The following is a 23,952-nucleotide window of genomic DNA, read 5'->3' on the forward strand; positions in this document are numbered from 1 at the left end:
CCTATTTCTTTACCTTGAAACATCCTTGCATTCCAGGGTTAAATCCTACTGTGAATATTTTTTTTTTTACTACACTGCTTCATTCAATTTGCTCAAATTGCTATATTTTATTTGAACGTTGCATCTTTATTCATAGGTGAAATGGATTTCTGCTTTCTTTTGAGTTGTCATTGATCAGTTTAGTTAGGTAAGTCTTTAGTGAGGTACCAAATCTAAAATATGTAGGCAAATTGTTTTTCCTATTCTCCTTCCTTCCAGTTTAGGACTTTCTGAAGCTAGGACTCCCCACTCCCAAAACACACACACATATCCCAGGGCGCTCTTTTCCAGTCCCAGTATGGGGATAATTCCTAGGATTTTGATCCTACTACTGGGTCTACCGGTACTAAGGGTGATTGAAAGAGCATATTACTGATGGTTTTAACTCAAAGAAATAATATTTAGTAATTGAGGATGCAAGTCAATAGCTGTGGAGTTCCCTTTCTGTAAGCCTCAATTTCCTTACATGTAAAATAAAACTATTAATCTAAGTCACAAGTTTAGAGAAGTGCATAAAATGCGTGGAAAGCAACAATGCCCGGGACAAAACAGGTACTAATGACCTTGGCTATCACCATCAGCGCTGTCACTGCTTCCACGGCAGCGGCAGGCGCTGGCGGGCGGCGAGGGCGCGGTGCCCGGGGTCAACAGGCCGACCCCCAAGGCCGACTGCCGGGTCCTGGTGTCGGCTCTGCCCCGCGTTAGAAGGCACGCGCCTCCCTCTCGGCTGGAAATGAGAGGACTCACGCCCGCCCCACTGCGCGGGTGGCGGCCTGACCGGGTTCACCGCCGCAAGCGCCTGGAACCTATCTAGCTTCGCTCACGAGCGCGCGATAGGAGGCTGCTTTTGTGACGGTTATCCACTTTCTCCGGGCGCACCAACAAAGGTGTGCCGAGACGCGTGGCCGCCCGCCAAATTCCCGAACTTATTGGGGATTTCACCTTCGGACCCGCCTATCTGGGCCAATGGCAGGACGCCCGCGACAACCGAGACAAATCGACTAAAACGCCCGTCCCGCGCGCAGGCGTAGCACTGGCGGCCCCGGCTCGAGACCCCGCCCCCAGGCTCGCGCTTGTCCGCCCCCTCCTTGGGTTCGCGGCTCGGGATTGGCCCAGAGGCGGTGCGGGCTCTGATTGGCCGAGGCGGAGTCACGAGGGCTCCGTCTTCTTCCGGAGTGTGTGTGTCGCCCAGGTCTCCGTCCCCGGTTGCCGCTGGGAGGGCGTTCCAGACCTGTCGGCGCCTGCGGGCTGCGGCGGGCCCCTTTGGGGCTTTGCCCCCGGCTCTGCAGTGCGCGGTGGCTCTGGGTGGGCGGGGCGTACACCTGCGATCGCCTGCCCAGGAGGGACGAGACTGTGCGGGTTACCTAGAGAAGTGGCGGTTCTAGGTTCTGGTGTGAGACTCCTTATTTGTGCTGCAGGGAGGTAGAGATGGACGCTGCTCCACTTAACACTGAGTTCTCGGTCTGGAAAGGTAAAGACACTTGAATTGTAGGTACTGATTTTTTACCCGTAAGGGGGCTTTATTTTGGCCTTGTGTGCTTTCATTTGAGCAGCTGGTAGTGGAATCAATTTTTTAAAAACATCGAAATTATTTGAAAACGCGTGTTGAAGGGAACAGAATGAGAGGGAAAGGGAGGAATTCTTGGAAGCTAGCCTAATACCTCGAGGAGTTAACCATTTCTAGATCGTGGCAAAAGACAAGGTATGGGACATCTGGCCTACAAATAGATGCCAAAAATTATCTTTTTCTAAATATTTTGATATTCACTACTATGAGTGCAAGATTCAAAATGAAAGTAATTTTAAGATGAGGCCTGACATGTGTTTGTTACAAATAGAAACTTATTACAGATACCGGAGAGAAAATGTGCGTAGCCCGTGGAATGTCGAAGGCCCTGTGATGAGCCTAATAATCGTGTCCATTTTAAGCGGGGGAAAAAAATCCAGGTGAACAGAAGAAAATGAGTCGTTTTGCGAAGGAGATAGAAGATGGGGAAGACGAGACGTTGGAGGAGAAGGACAGTGACAGTAGAGATGAGGTAATTGTATATACAGTGCGGAGCAGAATGACTTACTAAGGTCAACAACCAAAATCAAGAGTAAAACAGTTGAACTGCCTTGTTTAATCTCAAAAGTGGTATTGTGAACACTTTCAGACTACTTTCACAAGCCCACCCTAGACTCAATACCAAAATCTGACCCAGTCATTTTTAGGAAAAAAAAAAAAAAACCACAAAAAACAATTGCAGACCACTCCCATGAACATAGATGCAAAAATTCCAAATGGAATGTTAGCAAATTAAGTACCAGTGTCAACTGAAAAGAGTAGTACATTGTGAGAAGTGAGGTTTGTTTTGGGGGAAAGCAGAAGTGTTTTTTTGTTTGAAAAGTGATACTGGTTGAGGCGCCTGGGTGGCTCAGTCGTTAGGCGTCTGCCTTCGGCTCAGGTCATGGTCCCGGGGTCCTGGGATCGAGCCCCGCATCGGGCTCCCTGCTCCGCGGGAAGCCTGCTTCTCCCTCTCCCACTCCCCCTGCTTGGGTTCCCTCTCTCGCTGTCTCTCTCTCTGGCAAATAAATAAAATCTTTAAAAAAAAAAAAAAAGAGAAAGAAAAGTGATACTGGTTGCCCGGAAATACTGGTTTGAAAGAAGATCTCCTGATTCTTAAAATTGCTTCTTTAAATTCCATTAGTTTGTGTGCCTGCCAAACACCTGTGTTTCCATATTTATTCTTTTGACAAATATTTAGGTCCCTACAGTGTTTCCTGCTTCTGGCTGGGAGCCTCTGTGTATTTAAATATGGATAGGTTTAAGTTGAGTCCTAAAAGAATTGAGGTGGATGGTGGGTACACAGCCCATGAATAGTGAATGCTTCCCGTGTGTAGCCACTGTGCTAGGTTTTAATGCATCATCTCATTTCATTAGCAAAGCGACTGTATTAGACAGGCATCATCAGCTCCATTTTATACACGGGAAAAGATTTAGCCATTAACTTACTTGCTCAGGGTTTTATAATTAATAAGTGACAGAGCAGGGATTATACATGGTTCTGCCGAATCCAAAGGCCCTACCTCTTCCCAGTTCATTTTTTTTGTCTCCGCCCCCCGACCCGCCAAGCAACTTGTTTTGAGAGGCAGCCAGGATGTATTTATTGTCCACTTTAAGCAGCCACTTGTATAATAGAAACTTTATTCAACCGTATTCAGTCTAGTAGTTGTTTTAATCAATCAAAAGTAAATTATCCATACATACCTTTTGATTTTAATTTAAGACATGTTAAACGTGGGGGCGCCTGGGTGGCTCAGTCAGTTAAGCGTCTGCCTTCAGCTCAGGTCATGATCTCGGGGTCCTGGGATCATCGAGTCCTGCCTCTCTCTCTCTCAAATAAATAAATAAAAATCTTAAAAAAAAAACACCCATGTTAAATGTTTATTCATTTACGAATATTTTGATGTGGGACTGAGGCCTTGTTTTTGACTTCGGGTTCAGTGTTGGAGTAGTTTGTCTTCCCAGTACAAAGTATGCCCGTAAGTGCAGCTTTTGTAATATGAAGTTTGTTTGTTTTTTTTTTTTAAGTCTTTATTTAAGTAGTCTCTGCATCCAACGTGGGGCTGAACTGACAACCCCGAGATCAAGAGTTGTATGCTTTTCCGACTAAGCCAGGCAGGCACCCCAAAGTTTGTTTCTTTAAAGCAAAGCAAAACCTAATAAACTCCTAGTAAAGCAGTTTGAATACTCCTACGTTTTTACCACTTTTTCCATCCTTTTATGGTTGCTCAACCACACCGAATTTGACTACAGTTTTTTTGTTTTTTTTTTTTTTAATAAAGATTTTATTTATTTATTTATTTGAGAGAGAGAGAGAGCGAGAGAGAGCACATGAGAGGGGGGAGGGTCAGAGGGAGAAGCAGACTCCCTGCTGAGCAGGGAGCCCGATGCGGGACTCGATCCGGGGACTCCAGGATCATGACCTGAGCCGAAGGCATTGACTACAGTTTTTTTAAGCTTTATCAAGTATGTCCGAAGTATTCAACATGGTTTTCACAGATTCAGTAACTTACTTTTTGCATTGATTTGATTGGTTTATATGATTTTATTATGTAATTGAAACCGCAAATACAGGGTCATATACAGGTTTGGAACAAACACAATTGATAATTATTAAGGATCTACTTTAGCCTATGGCAGCAGAAATGGCCAGGTGTTCTGTGAGTGCCATAGAGGAACCTGCTAGCCACACGTGCTTGGCATTTCATGGACATCAAGCTAGTAAGTCCTGTTTGGGATGGGGACTGTCATTTAATCTAGCCGTAGATACAGGTTAGTGTGATTTGATTAAGTAGACCTAGTTAGACACAGTTAAGAGACCATCTGCTGTATTATGATGTTCACTGTACGTTGCATTAGCTTTTGTAGCAATCATCCAGGAAATTCTTGGTGAATGCAGCTTTTGCTTTGGAACCCATTCTGGTTCTTGGAGGAAAACAGGAATAGTCACATTATATTTTCCCTAGGCTGATATGCATGTGATGTGGTTCTAGACTGTTCACACTGGTCACCCTAGGTCATTCCTCTCTAAACTGTGATTTCTTTTTTTTTTTTTTTTTTAAGATTTTATTTATTTATTTGACAGAGAGAGACACAGTGAGAGAGGGAACACAAGCAGGGGGACTGGGAGAGGGAGAAGCAGGTCTCCTGCTGAGCAGGGAGCCGGATGCGGGGCTCGATCCCAGGACCCTGGGATCATGACCTGAGCCGAAGGCAGACGCTTAACAACTGAGCCACCCAGGCGCCCCTAAAGTGTGATTTCTATAATGGTTTCCTCTGATTGGTGCAGCATATAGAAGTACGTTCACAGGTAGATGAACTTCTAGGATAACCAGACCCTAAAGTTGGCTCATTGAAATTAATTCATTAAAACCCTTATCTCTTAGGGTGCCTGGCTGGCTCAGTTGGAAGAGCATGCTACTCTTAATCTAGGGGTAGTGAAGAGATTACTAAAAAAACAAATAAAACCTTCATCTCTTTCCCATAACTTCCCTGATCCCACATCATTCCCATGCCAGATGAACTGGTCCCTCATCTGCTTGCCTATGTATGTTCATAACCAGGAATACTTATCACATGGTAGTTACTTATCTCTTCCTGTGATGTGCTATATATACCAGTTGTATTCGTTTGCTAGGTTTGCCTTTTTTTTTTAATTAAGATTTTATTTAGAAATCTCTCTCTCAAGAGAGCATGAGCGGGGGTGGGGGGGGGCAGAGGGAGAGGGAGAAGCAGGTTTCCCGCTGAGCAGAGAGCCTAATGTGGGGCTCAATCCCAGGACCTGAGATCATGACCTGAGCTGAAGGCAGACGCCTAACCCACCAAGCCACCCAGGCGCCCCTTAAGGTTGCCTTAATAAAATATCCTATACTGGTTGGCTGAAACAACAGAAATTTATTTTCTCTTAATTCTGAAGGTTAGAAGTTGAAGATCAAGTTGTTGACAGGTTTGGTTTCTTCTGAGGCCTCTCTCCTTGGCTTGTAAATGTCTGCCTTCTCACTATGTCTTCACATGGTCATTTGTCTATCTTCTGTGGCCTAATCTCTCATAAGGACAGCAGTCATATTGGATTAGGGCCTACTCTAATGACCCCATTTTAACTTAATTACTTCTTTAAAGGCCTGTCTCCAAATACAGTAACATTCTTAGATACTATGGATTGGACTTTGACATATGGGTGTTAGTGGGATATAGTTCATCTCATAATAATACCAGTAATACCTTTCTTCCGTTACGACACTGTTCCGTTAACACTGGCAAGATGAAGACACTTGTTTTATTTATTGCCCATAGTTCTTCGTTTTGTCCTTTTGTGTATTCATTCAATGTTTTGCTGAAATATTTATTTGAGAGAGAGAGAGCACATGCACTTGCACGCGAGTGGGGGAGGGGCAGAGGGAGCGAGAATCTCAAGCAGATTCTGTGCTGAGCGTGGAGCCTGATGCAGGGTTTGATCTCACGGCCCTGAGATCATGACCTCAGCCGAAACCAAGAGTCGGATGCTTAGCTGACTGCACCACCCAGGCACCCCTAACATTTTTATCTTTAGTTATTTAGTTTTAAAGTACCATGCCCAGTTATCTGTGGGATGGAATTGATGGTACAATTAGGAAGCATGAGGCCCAATCTTTGGGGCTTGGCTCTCATTCCTCTTTATGTTCCAGGTGCCTGTTGTGGGGGACTCTTTTACTTTTGTGTTTTGTACGCAAAGAGCTGGCACCGTAGGGGCGCCCGGCTGGCTCAGTTGATGGGGCGTGTGACTCTTGATCTCAGGGCTGTGATTTCAAGTCCCATGGTGGGTGTAGAGATTACTTAAAAATAAAATCTTAAAAAAAAAAAAAAACAAAGAGTTGGCACTCTAATGGCATGTGGAACCACCTAAACAGTAGTTGACTTGGTATATTTTCCTGTTTTCCTAGGGCAGTAGCTTGGAAACTTCTAGAAACCTAGTTCCTTCCCTGTAAGGATTCTGATTTGATAGCTCTAAGTGAAGTCTAGGATTTTTTTTTTTTTTTTCCTTTTCCTGTGTCTTTAGACAAGCATGCCAGGTGGTGCTGGGAGCTCTCTTACACTACACATTGAGAGACTCCGAGAGCTCAGCAAGACCCCGACACACATGCCTGCCCGAATCTTGTACTTGCTGACCATACGGTGTGGTTGTAACCTCGTGGGCGCAGGGAACATGTGCTTTCAGTGTTGCCACTTCTCTCCAGGTCGTCACTGACCTCAGCAGAGTGGTGGGAAGATGACTACCTCTCCAGAAAATAAAGGAGAAGAAAAAAAGTCTCTGGCTCCCGTGTTTGCTGAGAAACTGATATCCCCACACAGGAAGGCAGCCACATGGGCCCCGTTGCCAAAAGACAGGAGTGTCAAGTTCAAGGACCATGAGAAGAGAAACGGGAGCTCTGAGGAGGAAGAAGATAAGAAGGCTGAGTTGGGCCAGGATGAGGAAGGTGATGAATCCTCTTCTGGAGACAGCCTTGCCTGCCATCCCACATCGCTGCCGGAGGGGTTCTGTGAAGCTCCCACCCTGCAGAAAGCTGCCTTGGCAATCCCCGGCTGACTTTTCAGGCATGGCCTCGTGGATGAGGAATCTCAATGGACCTTTGACCTCTACTGTCCACGTGACCAGAATCAGAGTTTTCTATGACTATGATCCACTGATTGTTTCTGTCCTGGTGCTTATGAGCCATGCAGGTTAATTGTCCCCCAAACTTAATTGTCAGTGATTTTCTTTTTGTCTTGACAGAGTCCGTGCAACATTTTAAATGATACTGTTTCCGAAGAAGTAATTATTAATATTTTTATTTAAATATAATGGCAGTACATTTAAAATTATTTCAAAATAAGAAGTTAAAGTGGCATTGAATTTTTTCGTTAGGTTGGTGTATTTTAGTCGGATTTATGAGCAGTTTCTCTGGAAGAGCAATTTGTTATTCTCATTCTTAACAAGTCTGTGTGGCAGTAATTGATTAGGTGGGTTTTCATTTAGATTCTGAAAAAGATGTGTATTCTACATGGGCCGGAGGGAGAACAGTCCTTCCTATGGGGGCCGGTGGAGATGAGCAGGACAACAATGGTGATGACAAAGGCTGTGAGGAAGAGGAGGAGGAGGAAGGCCGGAACGACCCAAGTCAGCTCAGTTGAGGGGTAGCCCATATCAAGGAATTGGAGTTGTAAGGGAAGGGCAGGGGCTGTGGGATTTCTTTTAGGAACTTGAAGAATGTCCTGATTAATCTATGAATGCTTTTAAAAGTACTCTGACCAGACCGCACCCATAAGTTTTGTGAAGAGTAGCCATTCCCATAGGTGTGATCTTTGTGGATAGAGTGAAAGCTTCCAGTTTACTCATGAGTGGTACAGACAGATCGTTAAAAATATAATAATACTCTGGCTCTTGCCCACAGAGCCTGCCCCAAAAAACAGCTGATAAACGGAAGAAGGAGATGGCCAAACAGAAGGCTTCCCCCGAAACCAGAAGACAGAAATTGGAAGGTAACTTCTTTGCTGTGTTTTAAAGCACGAGACAAAACATGGAGAATTTCATATTAACGGAATAGGCATCTGCAGTTTTGGAATTTGTGGACACAGTAAAAGCCCAAGTGGTAAACAAGGGGATTTTTACTGCAGTTAGGTGTTTACAATATGCCAGAAACTTTAGTGGAATTTTCTTTTAGCGTCATTGTTTCTGCACTGTTTGAGGTTTTTTTTTTTTCGTTTCTTTCTTTTTTTTTTTTTTTTACCTTTTTGTATGGCAGCTGAACCACCTGTAACTTTCAAACTGTTTGTTGGAAACCTGAATTTTGACAAAACTGTTGCTGAACTAAAAACAGGTCTCAGTGAATTTTTTGCTAAAAATGATCTCACAGTTGTTGGTGTCAGTTGGCTCATTCAGGTAAATACCAATAATTTAAGAACATTAAGTTTACCAACCTGGCATTATTATCCCTGGAGAAATTAGGAGTTCCAGTAGCTTTCTATTTTATTGTGGGTTCTGTCTTGTCACATCCTTTTGTTACCTGCTCTATTTTTTTTTAAAAGATTTTATTTATTTATTTGACAGAGAGAGAGAGAGAGAGAGAGGCATCACAAGCTGGGGGCAGGGGGCAGAAGGAGAGGGAGAAGCAGGCTCCCGGCCGAGCAGGGAGCCCGATGCGGGACTCGATCCCAAGACCCTGGGATCATGACCTGAGCCGAAGGCAGACGCTTAACCGACTGAGCCACCCAGGCGCCCCTTGTTACCTGCTCTTGAGCCCATGGTGGGGTTTTACCTCAGCCTTTTGCAGTTCACGGTGAGACGGAGAGTATAGTAGTCTCATATCCACAGGGATACGTTCTAAGACCCCTGGTGGACGCCTGAAGCCACAGATGGTACTGAACCCTACTTATGCTACGTTGGTTCTTCTACATACATAGCAGTGATAAAGTTGAATTTATAAATTAGCCACCATAATAGATTAACAATAATATAATGAATTAGAACAATTATAACAATATCCTGGAATGGAAGTTACATGAATGTGGTTTCTCTCTCTCAAAGTCGCCCTCCCTGTGATGATGTGAGATGATAAAATGCCTCCAGGATGAGATGACATGAGGTCCACGCTCAGGCGTTGTGACCTCTAGCTAGAGCACTGTTGGCCTCTTGATGCTAGGTCAGAAGGAGGATCATCTGCTTCCAGACCACACAGTTGACTGTGGGTAACTGAAGCCATGGATGAGAGGGACTCATATATTTAAAAATCCTTCAGTGGCTCTTAGAAAATCCATTAGATGAAACTCTGCTATCCCATTTTTTCCAATTGGAATGTTAAAATAATCCCGAGATTTTCCTTGTTGTTACAGAAACGTATTTTCATGATTTTCCACTGTGAGCAATGTTATTTGCCCAGAATTATTTTAAACCAAGTCACACCTTTAATCACCGCCCCCTAGCTATGGTGGCAAATACAGGTCCTGCATCACTTCTGCTTTTTTGCCAAGTTGCATTTTATCTTTCTCACTTCTTTTGCATCAGAAGCATATTTCCTGGGTGTGAGCATATTTTATAGTACTCAGACTGTCTTAGGTAGAAACAAAAAGATAATAATAATAGTAAACATTCATTGAGCACTCACCGTTCCAGGCATTATTCTTTGTTCCTTATTTATATGAACTCATGGAATCTGTTAAGACAGCCCTCAGTGGTAATTATTGACACTATCCCCATTTCACAAAGAAGATTTAGGCACAGAGAAGTTAAGTAATGTGCCCAGTATCACACAGTTCAAAAACGGCAGAGCTGGGATTTGAGCCCAGAATCTGGCTCCAGAGCCACAGCTTCTGTCACATTGTGCTTACAGGTTGTGTTAACTATATTTTGTATTATTGTTGCATTTGCAGTAAATAAGAATTCCTTTTGCATTAAAAAATCTTTTTGTAATAGCCCTTGGGTTTGCTAACACATTCCTCATTAGGAGTGATATTTTTGTTCCAGTTCACAAATGCAGATGGCTCTTTCTTAAAACAAAAATTCACAACCTTACAATTTCAAGCTTCGTTTTCTATAGCTTTTGTTTAAATTCGGTCAGTCGCTAAACAGAAAAGTAATAAAGATTTCAATAGGTGAATTTGCACCGACTCAGTCCTTGCTCTAGAACAGGGTTTCTCGATTTTGGCACTATTGACACCAGATAATTCTTTGTTTTGGAGACTGTCAAGTGGATTGCAGGCTATGTAACAGCAGGCCTGGATTCTACCCACCCCCACTGCGTTCTAGAAGCACCCTCTAGCCCTTCTCAAACTTGCCTGGGGGTGAGAGCCACTCCTTTCTGGTTACTTTATGGCATTTGTATTGCTAGTTGGTGGAGCCTTGGTTTTAAATTGTAAATGACTCACTGCTGATTTCCACTTTCACATCCAGTATGACTAACCAACCCAAAGTCATGTGCCTTTTGATCTTACCTAGGGGTTTTTTCCCTTTTCTTTTACATCTCTGTAGGAAATTCGGTTATGTGAATTTTAAATCTGCTGATGACCAGGGAAAAGCCTTGAAACTTAGTGAGACAAAGGTCCTTGGCTATGAAATTGAATTGAGAAAACCGAAAGGAAAGGAAGTAAAGAAAGATATGCAAACAAGGTAATTTGTTTATAGATACCTGTGTATCTAGACAAACTCTGGGTCAGGAATGAGTCTCGGATTCTTATTCAGTCCAAGTAGTCAGTTACCGCCAGGTCACCTCCTTGCCCAGCACAGACTTTGTCTACATTACTCTCACCCTCTGTGCTCAAGCTGGATGGCTCACCTTCCCTGTCATAATGTTCTTTGTCTACCATACTCTCTGTCTTTATGTACCTTACCTTCTCTGTCATAATGTTCTCTCCAGAACTCATTCCCCGGCTACCTGCAACCCATCCATAGAATCTCAGCTTAAAGGACACTTCCTCAAGATCAGAAAAAGTTTCCCTTACTTCCAGACTAGGTTAAGTCTTTTTGGGGTGGGGAGGGGTGGTTAGGGGGGAGTTTCTTTCTTTCTTCTTTTTCCTTTTTTTTTTTTCCCCCCTGAGAGCGAGAGAGCGTGGAGGGGCAGAGGGAGAAGGAGAGGGAGAATCTTTAAGCAGGCTCCACACTCAGCGTGGAGCCCAACATGGAGCTCAGTCCCACAACCCTGAGATAATGACCTGAGCTGAAATCAAGAGTCGGATGCTTAATCGACTGAGACACCCAGGTGCCCCTCTTTTTTTTTTTTTTTTTTTTTACTTTATTTTAAGTAATCTCTCCATCCAACATGGGGCTCAAACTCACAACCCCGAGATCAAGAGTTGCATGCTTATCTGTCTGAGCCAGCCAGGTGCCCCTAGGTTAAGTCTTTACTGGGTGTTCTCATTTCCCTTTTTACTTTTCTTTTTTGGCACTTACCAGAGTTTGTAATTATGTGACTTTGCTTACTAGCCTTTTCCCCCAACAAGACCACATTCCTGAGAGTAGACGCCAAGTCTGTATTTTCATGTAGCCTCTAGCACAGGCCCTCCCCGAGATATGTGTTCAAAGATTTGTTAAATGAGGGAATATGTATTGCTATTAACACTCTCCAACTCCTGGAGAAGTATTTTTTCTCCTTTAGAGAACTTTTGATGCTTATTAGATCTGAACTCAGACTAAAAATACTCTTTTGTGTTACGTAGGTTGGAATGCCAAAACACTTTTGATCAAGAACCTGTCTCACAGAGTCACCCAGCATGAGTTAAAAGAAGTGTTTAAGGATGCCTTTCAAATCAGATTGGTGAGCAAGGATGGGATGAGTAAAAGGTGTATTTTGTACCTATATTGAAAAAGAATATATTTCTGCTGGATTCAGACATAACAGAATTTCATTACATTCTCCTAAATCACTTACACCTGATTTTAGAGAAGGAAAAAGTAGTTATCCAACCTTTCTGCCAGCAGGCATAAAAAACTGAAGGGGGCATCATAAATGGACAGCCAGAAGCTTCTAGAAAACTATAGTGGTGTCACTGAGAAATGAAGACTTACTCTACGAAGTTCAAGGTTGAGGATTAGAAGAATTCAGTCGTAGATTATTTCCATTTTTCTCTCTCCAGGGTTGACTCTAGTAAACCAACACGCTTGCTGATTTGCCCGGACAGGGGCAGAACAGAGCATTAAATCGGCGCATTAGAGCTATGTTGTAACAATTAATGAAACACTAGCGCTATGTAGCTAGGCTTTGGTAGAGTAAGAGGGTGAATGTGGTAAAATTAGGAAGGATGGAGTGGGATGTATTTTGGAGGAATTTTCTTTTTTTTTTTTTAAGATTTTATTTTTAAGTAATCTCTACACCCAAACTCACAACCCCGAGATCAAGAGTTACACGCTCCACTGACTGAGCCAGCCAGGGGCCCCTATTTTGAAGGAATTCTTAATGAGGTGCAGCTTGCATATCAGGATTACACATACATTTGAGTGAAAATTGTTGGTATAGGTGAACTCTAAAATAGTCTATACCTGTATATTCTGAAGAACATAATCTCTAGAAAAGAATCCTGCCAATTCAGAAAACAAGTCTGAAAGGATACATCCCATATTGTCAGCAATTTGCTATTGTCAGTGTTTCTTTTTTTTTTTTTTTTAAGATTTTATTCATTTATTTGGCATAGAGAGCAGGAGAGCACAAGCAGTGGGAGTGGCAGAGGGAGAGGGAGAAACAGCCCCCCGTCAAGCAGGGAGCCCGATGCGGGGCTTGATCCCAGGACCCTGGGATCATGACCTGAGCCAAAGGCAGTCGCTCAACCAACTGAGCCACCCAGGCGCCCCTATTGTCAGTGTTTCCTGTGAGGAGATTTGGGGGCTCTCCTATGCTTGTAGTCAGCAACACTGGAAAACGACAAAACAAAAAATTGCTGCCAAAAGCCATAGAATTTCTCTATTGTTAGTTAAGTTTTGATTACATATACTTAAGTCTTTAAATTACTCCTTTACATGAGGTATTATTACAAAGGGGAATTAGGAGATGCCAGGGAATTCATGACGTGTTAAATAAAGCATAATACCTATGTCAGAAGTGAGTGTGGTGCACTCTTCAAGAATATTCTTTTTTTTTTTTAAAGATTTTATTTATTTATTTGACAGAGAGAGACACAGCGAGAGAGGGAACACAAGCAGGGGGAGTGGAAGAGGGAGAAGCAGGCTTCCCACCGAGCAGGGAGCCCGATGCTGGGCTCGATCCCAGGACCCTGAGATCACGCCCTGAGCCGAAGGCAGACGCTTAACGGCTGAGCCACCCAGGCGCCCCTCTTCAAGAATATTCTTACTCAACAGATCCTTACTCCATATCTTTCACCAAAGTAAGTTACAAGTCCATGAAAGATTACAATGAAAATATGAAATCATAAAGTACTAGAGGGAGACCTAGAGATTGTTTTGTTTGTTTATTTTTAATAATCTGCAAGAGGGGGAGGCCTGTTAAGTATGACACAAATTCTGGAAGTCCTAAAAGAACAGATAAATTTGACTGCAGAAATATAAAATACATCTACATGGGGAAAAAAAATCCCATAAGCAAAGTCGAAAAACAAGTGACAAACGAGGAAAAAAAAATTCATGATTTCTATCAAAATTGAGGGCTAATTTGCTGATAGATAAAGTGCATCTCACAAATCAGTAAGAAAAAGACCAACAGGGGCACCTGGGTGGTGCATCTGGTTGAACGTCCGACTTTTGGTTTTGGCTCAGGTCATGATCTTGGGGTTTTGGGATCGAGCCCCATGTCGGGCTCTGAGCTCAGCATGGAGTCTGCTTGAGATTCTCTCTCTCCCTCTGCCCCTCCCTCCCATGTTCTCTTTGTGTCTCTCTCTAAAATAAATAAGTAAATCTTTTTTATTTATTTATTTTTTATTTATTTTATTTATTTATTTTTTTAAAGATTTTATTTATTTGACAGAGAGAGACACAGCGAGAGAGGGAACACAAGCAGGGGGAGTGGGAGAGGGAGAAGCAGGCTTCCCGCCGAGCAGGGAGCCCGATGTGGGGCTCAATCCCAGGACCCTGGGATCATGACCTGAGCCGAAGGCAGATGCTTAACGACTGAGCCACCCAGGCGCCCCTAAATAAGTAAATCTTAAAAGAAAAGAAAAAGACCAACAACCCAGTAAAAATATTGGCAAATTATGAACAAGAAGGTCACAGAAAAGTAATTTTCTTTTGAACGTAAGAAAAGATACTTAGCCTCACTCATACTAAAAGAATTGTAAATTAAAATGCAATTTTAATTTAGTTTAGATACAACATTTTACCCATTAGATGTTAACAGATCAAAAGGTGTATTCCATAGTATTGAAGAGGGTTGGAGAAACCGGCATGCTCAGACGTTGTTGGTAGAAGGGAAATTCGTGAAGTCTCTGTGAAGATGAGTTAGTATCTATCAATTACAGTTGCATGTACCATTTTATCCTGCAGTTCCACTCCATCAGAGTGGGTGTAATGAGAAAGGCAGGCAATAGCAAGTGTTGGCAAGGCGATGGGGAAATTGGAACCCTCGTTCATTGCCGGTGGGAATGTAAAATGAAAGAGTGCAGTTGCTTGGGAAACTGGTTTTGGCAGTTTCTCAATGTGTTAAACAGAGTTGCCGTATGGGGCAGCAATTCTGCTGCACGGGGTAAACATAATGAAAACGTATAGCCACACACTTCTACACGTGTGCAGATTACCTTCATTCATAATAGCCGAAAAGTGGAAACAACCCCAAATGTGCACCAGCTGATGAATGGATAAACAAAATGTGGTATTTCCTACAAGGTGATATTATCCTGCCATAAAAAGGAATGACGTCCTGACACATGCTACTACTTGGATGAATCTGGAAAACATTAGGCTAAGTGAAAGAAGCCAGACCCAAAAGATTGCATGTTCATATGATCCAATTTATATGAAATGTCCAGGATAGGCAAGTAGCATGGTAGTTGGGCCAGGGGATGGGAATGAGTTAGAGGGAATGAGGAGTGCCGGTGGTTACTTTGGGAGAGGATAAAAACGTTCTAAAATTAGATCATGGTGATGGTTATAGAAGTCTGTAAACATATAGAAACCATTATACACTTTTTTTTTTAAAGGTTTCATTTTTAAGTAATCTCTGTACCCAGTGTGGGACTTGAACTCACAACCCCGAGATCAAGAGTTGTACGCTCCACCGACTGAGCCAGCCAGGAGCCCCTCATTGTACACGTTAAATAGATGCATTTTATGATATGTAAATTATGTCTCAGTCAAGCTTTGAAAGAGTGTGTATATGTGTATGTTTGCTTTTTATATGTATGGCATGTTACCTGTAAGGATAGAAATTGGGCAGAAGGCACACTTCACCATATCCTTTTCTAACTTTTGCATTTTGAATCCTGTATGTGTATTACTAATTCAGAAGACAATAAAAGTACTAAATGTTGACTGTTCTTTCTTCTTCCCCCCACAATTGTAGGATTGCGTATGTTGACTTCAAGTCACAGGCTGATGCAGAGAGAGCCTTGGACGAGAAGCGAGGAACAAAGATCGGTGGGCTTGCTATAGTTCTGGGCCATGTTGAAGAGAAAAGCCAAGGCCGAGAAGGGAGAGGCGAGAAGCCCAGCACATGGAGAAGTAAGGGATGCTACCGCTCTGTAGACTGAGACTTGCCAGGGTTGTCAGCAGGGTTCCCCAGAGAGGGGCTAGCAGGAGGATAGGGACACTTCCATACAATGTCTCCCTGTATCAGAAATGTGTAAGTCATCCTTCTATCAAGCAAATGAGTAGTGTCCTAGTTAACTATAACCATGAAGTCTGCAAAAACATGGCACTTTGAGATCCATCAGCTTAGCTCCCCTTCTTGGGTACCTTCTAGGATTCTGTTTGGACAGGCTCTTAAACCTGTGGTTTCAGAATTCAATATTTAATTCTCTTCAAGTAGAGTTTTTGTCTGGTTTAAACCAGAGACCCCAAACCAGTGTCCCTAAGCTGCCAAATCTGATGGGTAGACGTCGTAGCTTATCTAGTATTCACAGGGAAAAAACCCCACAATTTATTATGAATATTTTTAAGAATCAAGGAGTTTCACATAAAAATCTGGATTTCCAGCTTCTTTTGTTGCGGCCTCAGAGAATCAGTGCCCTGGGGCTGTGTTCTTGCGTGTCTGCGGTCATCTGCACAGGAGAATCAGAGGTTTCTTCTTAGCTGTTCCCCACAGCCCCCACGATTTGCTCAGTTCTCTCCTACTTTGAAGGAGTGAACAGCACACTTACACTTTGAAAAAATAGAGTCACTATGTTTCTCTTGCAAAGTAGTACTTTTCTCACCGTAAAGGTGACATTTTAATATTTCTTATGGGTTTGTGTCCTTCAAAAGTGGGGAAACGAAAGCTAGAACAAGAAAGCCACACGTTTCAAGAAAAATGGGAGCGAGCTTATTTCTTTGTGGCGGTCAAGAATGTTCCTACATGTTTAATATGCAAACAAAGTGTGTCTGTGTCGAAGGACTTGGACCTCAGACGCCATTATAAAACAAACCATAGTAGGAATGATGGGTATTCCGAAAAGATGCGTGATAAAAAACTTAACAAACTGAAAAAAAGACTGAAATTTCAACACGACTTACTTTTGAACGTGAATAAAATAAATGACGCTGCTATGAAATGCAGTTATATGTTAAGTGAGAAAATTGCCTGGGCATCGAAACCTTTTACAGACGGCGAGTTTATAAAGGAATGTCTGTTGAGTGCAGTGGAGATTATGTGCCCTGAACAGAGACAAGCATTTGCCAATCTGAGACTAAGTGGTAATATTGTTTCACAGCGTGTTGACAGCAGGGCAGTGAATTTACAGGACAAACTGCAAGAGAAAGCTAAATCATTTGTGGCTTTCTCCATTGTGGCTCATGAAGGGGCCGATGGAGCTAATGCCCCCCAGTTGGCTGTATTTATTCGTGGTGTTGGTGGCACTTTCAATGTGACGGAAGAACTTTTGGACATGGTTCCCATGACAGGCGCCACATCAGGAAATGACTTTCTTGTCTGTGTTGAGGAAAGCCTTAAAAAATTTAACGTAGACTGGTCACAATTAGTAAGTGTTAACACAGATGGCAATTCGGCACTGGTTGGTGTTGAACAACTTGTTACAAAACTTAAATCTAAAGTGTCAGGGCTTTGCAAAGACATGGAACTGAAGTCCATGCATGGCCTCATTCTCCAGGAATCACTTTGTGCTAAAAAGTTAAAAATGGATCATGTCATGGACATAGTGATTCACAGCATAACCTGGATCCGGTTGCATGGCTCAGGCCACAGAAAGTTCAGTGCTTTGTTCAGCGAGTTAGATGCACAGTATGGAAGCCTGTCTTGCTCCATGGGACATAAGTGGCTGAGTCGTGGCATGGTGCTCAGGTGGTTTTTCGAACTGTTGGAAGAAATTGATTTTTTCATGTCTTCTAAAGGAAAATCAGTTCCTCAGCTTACTAGCAAAGATTGGGTCAAAGATTTAGCCTTTTTGGTTGACATGATGACTTACCTAAACACGTTGGATATTTCTCTGCAAAGACGCCCACAAGTAGTTACACAGATGTACGATTCAATTTGCTCCTTCCTAAGAAAACTGTGTCTTTGGGAAACTCATTAGGCAAGGAACAATCTGGCCCACTTCCCTAAGCTGAAATTAGTTTCTGAAAATGAAAGAGATGGCCAGAACTATATTTCCCGAATTAAAGAGTTGAAGACTGAATTCCAAAAATGGTACTCTGATTTCAAATTTTATGGAATCGAGCTGACGTTGTTCTGTTCAGTTCACCTTTCTCGATCAACATTAATAACGTGAGCGAAGAGCTACAAATGGAAGTTCTTGAATTGCAGGGAACACCCTACTGAAAACGAAATATGATGGTGTTGGGACCCCAGAATTCTACAAGTATCTTGGGAACAGTTACCCTAAATATAAAAACCACTGTGCAAAGATTCTGTCCATGTTTGGAAGTACGTACGTTTGTGAGCAGCTCTTTTCTGTCATGAAACAACATAAAACTAAATATTGCTCCCAGTTAAAGGACTCCGAGATGAATTCTCTGCCGCAGGTTGCTGCACAAGATTCCCAGCCTTGACCTTGGGGCTTAAGAAGGGAATGTCAGGTGTCAGATTTCAAATCTAAGGAGAAAGAAATTATGAGACTTTATATAATTATTTCTACTTCCAAATTATATTTGTTCAACGTCAAATTTAAAGTACAATCTCTGGCATCCTATGTTTGTACTTATCACATATGAAATGAAGTTTGATTATACCTTGGCAGTTTATTTTTCCTGTATTTGGCCTTTCTGGCCTTTAGAGTGATTCAAGTGGATACACCTCTGCCCTAAAAGCAGCCACGTTTTTCCTACAGGCACTCATCAGCCAGGGATGTGACCCAGGGAGTGAGCTGGATGAATGGGATGTTTAGATGCCTAGCGCAGCTCTGTCCCCAAGGATGACAGACCTGCCGCTCTGATCTTGGGACTCAGGCCAGTTTAACCCCACCCTCCACCCCCCCCCCCCCCCCCCCCCCCCCCCCCCCCCCCCCCCCCCCCCCCCCGACAGAGCGGGGACAGCATAGCCAATACTCACCTCTGGGTTTCTTTGGTGTTTCCATTTTGGATTTACACATTTCTTTGAAATTTTAACATTGTTGGTTAGCATTAGAATAAATTGTGGCTGGCCCCAAAGCCATTCTGCCTCCTACAGGCAGGGATGGGCATTGTCTTGGCATCAGGGCCACCCCAAGGGGATGCAGAATGAGGCCCATAGCTACCATCAGGGTTTTAGAGAGCTCTGTGACCCAAAAGGTGTTTTTCCACTGTGAAACTGGGACAGGACTCTCACTGTTACAGAAACTGTATCTTGAAAAATCAGTCCAATTATAGAAGTGATATATACTTTCTGTAGAACATTTGGAAACTATAAAGAAATGGAGGGGAAAATCTATAATCTCAACAACCAGAGGTTACCCCTATAAATATTTAGGTATGTTTGTTTCTTTCAATTTCCTATGTATTATTTTATATGGTTGAGTGCATTAAGTCTGGATCATTTTGTAATCTGCTCCCCCCTCCCCTCCTCCCCCACTTAACAGTGAAATCCTGGGGCACCTGGCTGCCACAGTCAGTCGAGCATGCAACTCTTCATCCCCGGGGTTGTAAGTTCGAGCCCCATGTTCAGTGTAGAGATTACTTAAAAAATAAAAAATAAAATCTTAAAAACAAAAACAGGGAAATCCTAAATATCTGTCAGTCCTCCAAGCTCAAGTTGAGTTTATTTGCTTGCATCAGGTGTGTACTGATGGGCCTTTGCCAACCAGGGTGAGTTCTCTTGGCATCAAATAAGCCATAGGTGATTTCCAGGTGTGGGATCCCTTTTCTGTTCTGCCATGTTCTGAGAAGGCCAGAGAAAAACCCTGCTGTCTAGGGAAGGAGAGGCAGAGTGCATCTGATGACACTCAGGACAGCCTTTTTGGGCAGAGGTTCTGGGACCATTAATGAGTGTGAAGAAGCCCCGCTTTTAGATCTGACCTTAATCTCTGCAGCATTTGATGCCACTGCCCACCTCTTCCCTCCCCTTGAAATCTCATTCCCATTTTTCTCCTTCCTCTCTGAATGCTTCTTTTCAGGCCCTCTCCTCCTCCTTGAATGTTGATTTTCCTCCAATGACTTTTTCTCCCTATAACTTACCTGCTCAGTGGGGAGTGCGATGTGCGGCTCCATCCTAGGACCCTGAGATCATGCCTGAGCCGAAGGCAGACACTTAACCGGCTGAGCCACCCGGGTGCCCCTACCGGTGACTTTTAACCTTTTTGAGGAGAAGAGGACAGGGGAGGTCAGTCAGGGCTCTCTTCAAGCAGTGGTTAAAAGATACCAACCTTCTTCCAATAATTATGCACATGTGTACCTACACCTGTGTTGTTTTTTTTTTTTTAGATTTTATTTATTTATTTGACAGAGAGAGACATAGCGAGAGAGGGAACAGAAGCAGGGGGAATGGGAGAGGGAGAAGCAGGCTTCCCACCGAGCAGGGAGCCCGATGCGGGGCTCGATCCCAGGACCCTGGGATCATGACCTGAGCCGAAGGCAGACGCTTAACGACTGAGCCACCCAGGCGCCCCTACACCTGTGTTTTTATTACACTTTCAGGAAGTCCCCTTGGAACCATCTAGTCCCATGACTTAATTATTATGTGCAAGGCTTCCGTTGTGGAATCTCCAACCCCACTCTTCCTTCTTCTTCTTTTTTTTTTTTAAGTTTATTTATTTGAGAGAAGAGAGAGTGAGCAGGCAGGAGGGGCAGAGGGAGGAGAGAGAATCTCAAGCAGACCCCATGCTGAGTGCAGAACCCGATGAGGGCTCGATCTCACAACCCCAAGATTGTGACCTGAGCTGAAACCAAGAGTCAGCTGCTCAACTGACTGAACCACCCAGGTGCCCCAGCTCTTCCTTCTAAATGCCAGCCTGGAAGCTGCTGGACCTCTCCATTGGGATGTCCCACAGGCCATTTCAATGTATGGTGTTGACGATTGAATTCATCATTTCTCTCCCCAACTCCTAAACCAATTCTCCCCTGGTTTTCTTATTTTAGTGAATGGTACCATCATCTACCCAGTTCTGTCTCAAGCCAGAACCCTGGCAGTCATCTTGGACTCCCTCTTCTTACTCATTTCCCATTTCTATTTAGTTGCAAAATCTTGTTGATTATACTACTTAACTAAGGTTTCAAATCTTCTCACTTCTCTACAATCCCATTTGTAGTGAACACTCCGCTAGCTGGGACCACCATCATCTCTTGCTTGAACTTCTACAAAAACCCCAAAATGGTCTCCCTGTTTCTAGTGTCTCCGTCTACAACTCTTTGCCTTCAAACCATTCTCCACCCAACAGAGTGACCAAAAAATAGGGCAAAACAAAAAACTCAAATTAGGACACATTACTCCCCTGCTTAACATTCTTGGCTACTTCATCATTTATATTAAAACCCCAACTCCTCTAACTCAGCAACAAAAAACCAAACAACCCAATTTAAAAATGGGCAAAGGACTTGAATAGACATTTCTCCAAAGATGAACAAATACAAAATAAGCACATGAAAAGATGCTCAGCATCACTGATCAGTAGGGATATGCAAATGAGATACCTCCTCAGACTCATTAAGTGGCTGCTATCACACAACAAACAGAAGACAAGTGTTGGACAGGCTGTGGGGAAATTGGAACTCTTGTGCCCTGTTGGTGGGACTATAAAATAGTGCAGCCACAGTGGAGAACAGTATGGTGATTCCTCAAAACCTAAAAATAGAATTACCGTATGATCCAGCAATTCCACTTCTGGGTGTATACCCAGAAGAATTGAAATCAGGGTCTTGAAGAGATATTTGTATACCCTTGTTCACAAGAGCTAAAACATGGACACAACCCAAGGGTCTCTCAGTGGATGAATGGATAAGCAACATGTGGTATATACATATAGTGGAATATTATTCAGCCTTAAAAAAGACAATTCTGACACATGCTACAAAATGGATGAACCTTGAGAACATCATGCTAAGTGAAATAAGCCAGTCACAAAACAAACAAACAAATACAGGATGATTCCATTTATAGGAGATACTTAGCATAGTCCGAATCGTAGAAACAGAAAGTAGAATGGTGGTTGCCAGGTGTATGGGAGGGGAAATGGGAACTTCATGTGTAGTGGGTATGGAGTTTTAGCTTTACAAGATGAAAAGAGTTCTGGAGATGGATGGTGGTAGTAGTTGCACACCGTTATGAATATATTTCATACCATTGAACTATGCACTTAAAAATAATCAAGGTGGTCAAGATTATGTGTAGTTTACATAGTTATTAAAAGAAAAAAAAGAAACAGAAAAAAACAAAAAACAAAAAAAAGCCTGAACTCCTTACCTACCATGGGACTACAAAGCCATGTGTAATAGGAGGTCTCCTGTCTCCCTGATCTCTTATCTACTTTACTCTTCACTGTATACCTGACACTTGCCTTCTTTCTGTGCCTTGAGTCCTTGGACAGAGCTGTTTCTGGAATATTCCTCTCCAAGTCTTCTTCTTTTTTTTTTTTTTTAAAGATTTTATTTATTTGAGAGACAGAGAGAGAGAGAAAGAGCACAAGAGGGGGGAGTGGGAGAGGGAGAAGCAGACTCCCCGCCGAGCAGGCAGCCCGATGCGGGACTCGATCCTGGGACTCCAGGATCATGACCTGAGCCGAAGGCAGTCGCTCAACCAACTGAGCCACCCAGGCGCCCCCTCTCCAAGTCTTCTGACCACCCAGGTCAGAGCTTCAATGTTGCCTCCTCAGAGAAGCCTCTCTTGGCCCACCTTGGAGTGACCACCTCCCCAGTCATTTATGCTTAAGATGGTTTCTGTCAGGTTCCTTCACTGTAATATTACTTGTTTATAAGTTCTCTCAAGGAGAGATCCTAAGAGACTCTCTAAATATCCTGTTCCTCATCCTACTTTTCCCTAGTAATTTTAGCATCTATTGCTGATTTTATTCTGAAACAATTATTACTGGGTATCTGCCAAATGGCAGTTTTCAGTTTTCCTCATTCTACATTGATTGGTTGGAATTCTTTTTTTTTTTTTTTTTAAGATTTTATTTATTTATTTGACAGAGAGATAGCGAGAGGAGGAACACAAGCAGGGGGAGTGGGAGAGGGAGAAGCAGGCTCCCCGCCAAGCAGGGAGCCCGACACGGGACTAGATCCCAGGACCCTGGGATCATGACCTGAGCCGAAGGCAGACGCTTAATGACTGAGCCACCCAGGCACCCCGATTGGTTGGAATTCTGTGGGGAAGACTTTTCCCTTCACCTTTTTTTTTTCTTCATTCATTCAAGTATTTATATCCGTGTGGACTCACAGATTCTTGTTTTATTCTATAGCTTCTTCTATGGATTATAATCCATTATGATCATTATTTATTTTGTCTGTCAGGTTGTCCCAGATTTGGCATGGGAGCCCATTCAGGTTTGCCTCCTGTGTCCACTGACATGGGTCCACATGTCCCCGTTAGGGTTTGAACCCTTCCTTACCTTCTAGCACCACAAGATGTGGGAGGCTCATCTTGTAACTTCCTTGCCACAGCCCTGAAGATATGGCTATTCTCCAAGAAGCCGTGGTGCTTTTCATTGCAGAATGGCATGAGACACCAAGACCTGGGTGCTGGGTGACGTCGTCGGTGTTGGGCGTTAGGACTTTCAGACCCTCTCAGTGGACAGTCAGGAAATGTACGTACGTACGCATGGATACCTACCACAAGCTGTTCGGACATATTTGTATTTCGAAAACCATGAGTTCACAATGATGCCTCTACTTCCGGTCCAAGACCACACTGTTTATTCTAGCTGACCCCTTTCTGTATTTATAACTGATTTTTCTGATAGTGAGAAATCTGGCTTTCATCACAGTGTATTTACTTACCTGTTTAATGCTAGAATACGCATATTTTCTGCATTTATTTTTTTAAGATTTTATTTTTTAAAGATTTTATTTATCTGTTAGAGAGAGTGCACATGAGAGAGATTGGGGGAGGTGCAGAAAGGAGGGAGAGAGACAAGCAGAGCTTAGAGTGCAGAGCCCGAGGGGGCTCTATCCCAGAACCCTGAGATCATGACTTGAGCCAAAATCAAGAGTCATATGCTTAACCCACTGATCCACCCAGATGCCGCTAAAAGATTTTATTTTTAAGTAATCTCTATACCCAACGTGGGGCTCGAACTTACAACCCCAAGATCAAGAATTGCATGCTCTCCCTACTGAGCCAGCTGGGTGCCCCCAGTATTTTTTGAATTTCTAACACACACTTCTCTGAAAAATAAGCCTACTACTTAGAGTACAATATTGTACT

At 43.1% G+C, this 23,952-nt stretch overlaps 1 protein-coding gene across 3 annotated transcripts; it reads left to right on the top strand.

The window, feature by feature from the left end:
- The first annotated feature begins 1,214 nt into the window (after positions 1–1,214).
- LOC116629754 (general transcription factor II-I repeat domain-containing protein 2-like) lies at positions 1,215–23,605 on the top strand. 3 transcript variants are annotated; one of them, XR_004298834.1, is made up of 7 exons: positions 1,215–1,510; positions 1,891–2,078; positions 7,993–8,080; positions 10,566–10,703; positions 11,750–11,847; positions 15,535–15,692; positions 23,240–23,605. XR_004298834.1 is itself a non-coding variant. In XM_032400005.1 (7 exons), the coding sequence occupies exon 7, from the start codon at positions 16,412–16,414 to the stop codon at positions 17,696–17,698; it is 1,287 nt and encodes a 428-aa protein (XP_032255896.1). In that variant the 5' UTR covers positions 1,215–1,510; positions 1,891–2,078; positions 7,993–8,080; positions 10,566–10,703; positions 11,750–11,847; positions 15,535–15,692; positions 16,167–16,411; the 3' UTR covers positions 17,699–18,579. The 3 variants fall into 3 exon arrangements, 1 of the variants encoding a protein (XP_032255896.1); XM_032400005.1 differs by lacking the exon at positions 23,240–23,605 and adding an exon at positions 16,167–18,579; XR_004298835.1 differs by lacking the exons at positions 15,535–15,692; positions 23,240–23,605 and adding an exon at positions 13,194–13,231.
- Positions 23,606–23,952: the final 347 nt, after the last annotated feature.

Source organism: Phoca vitulina, unplaced genomic scaffold, assembly GCF_004348235.1.
Source record: "Phoca vitulina isolate PV1807 unplaced genomic scaffold, GSC_HSeal_1.0 scaffold1, whole genome shotgun sequence".
In the NCBI taxonomy this organism is placed as follows: domain Eukaryota; kingdom Metazoa; phylum Chordata; class Mammalia; order Carnivora; family Phocidae; genus Phoca; species Phoca vitulina.

Excerpts from the sequence above, each read along its gene's own strand:
- LOC116629754 (XM_032400005.1), top strand. The coding sequence starts at position 16,412 with ATGGGTTTGTGTCCTTCAAAAGTGGGGAAACGAAAGCTAGAACAAGAA.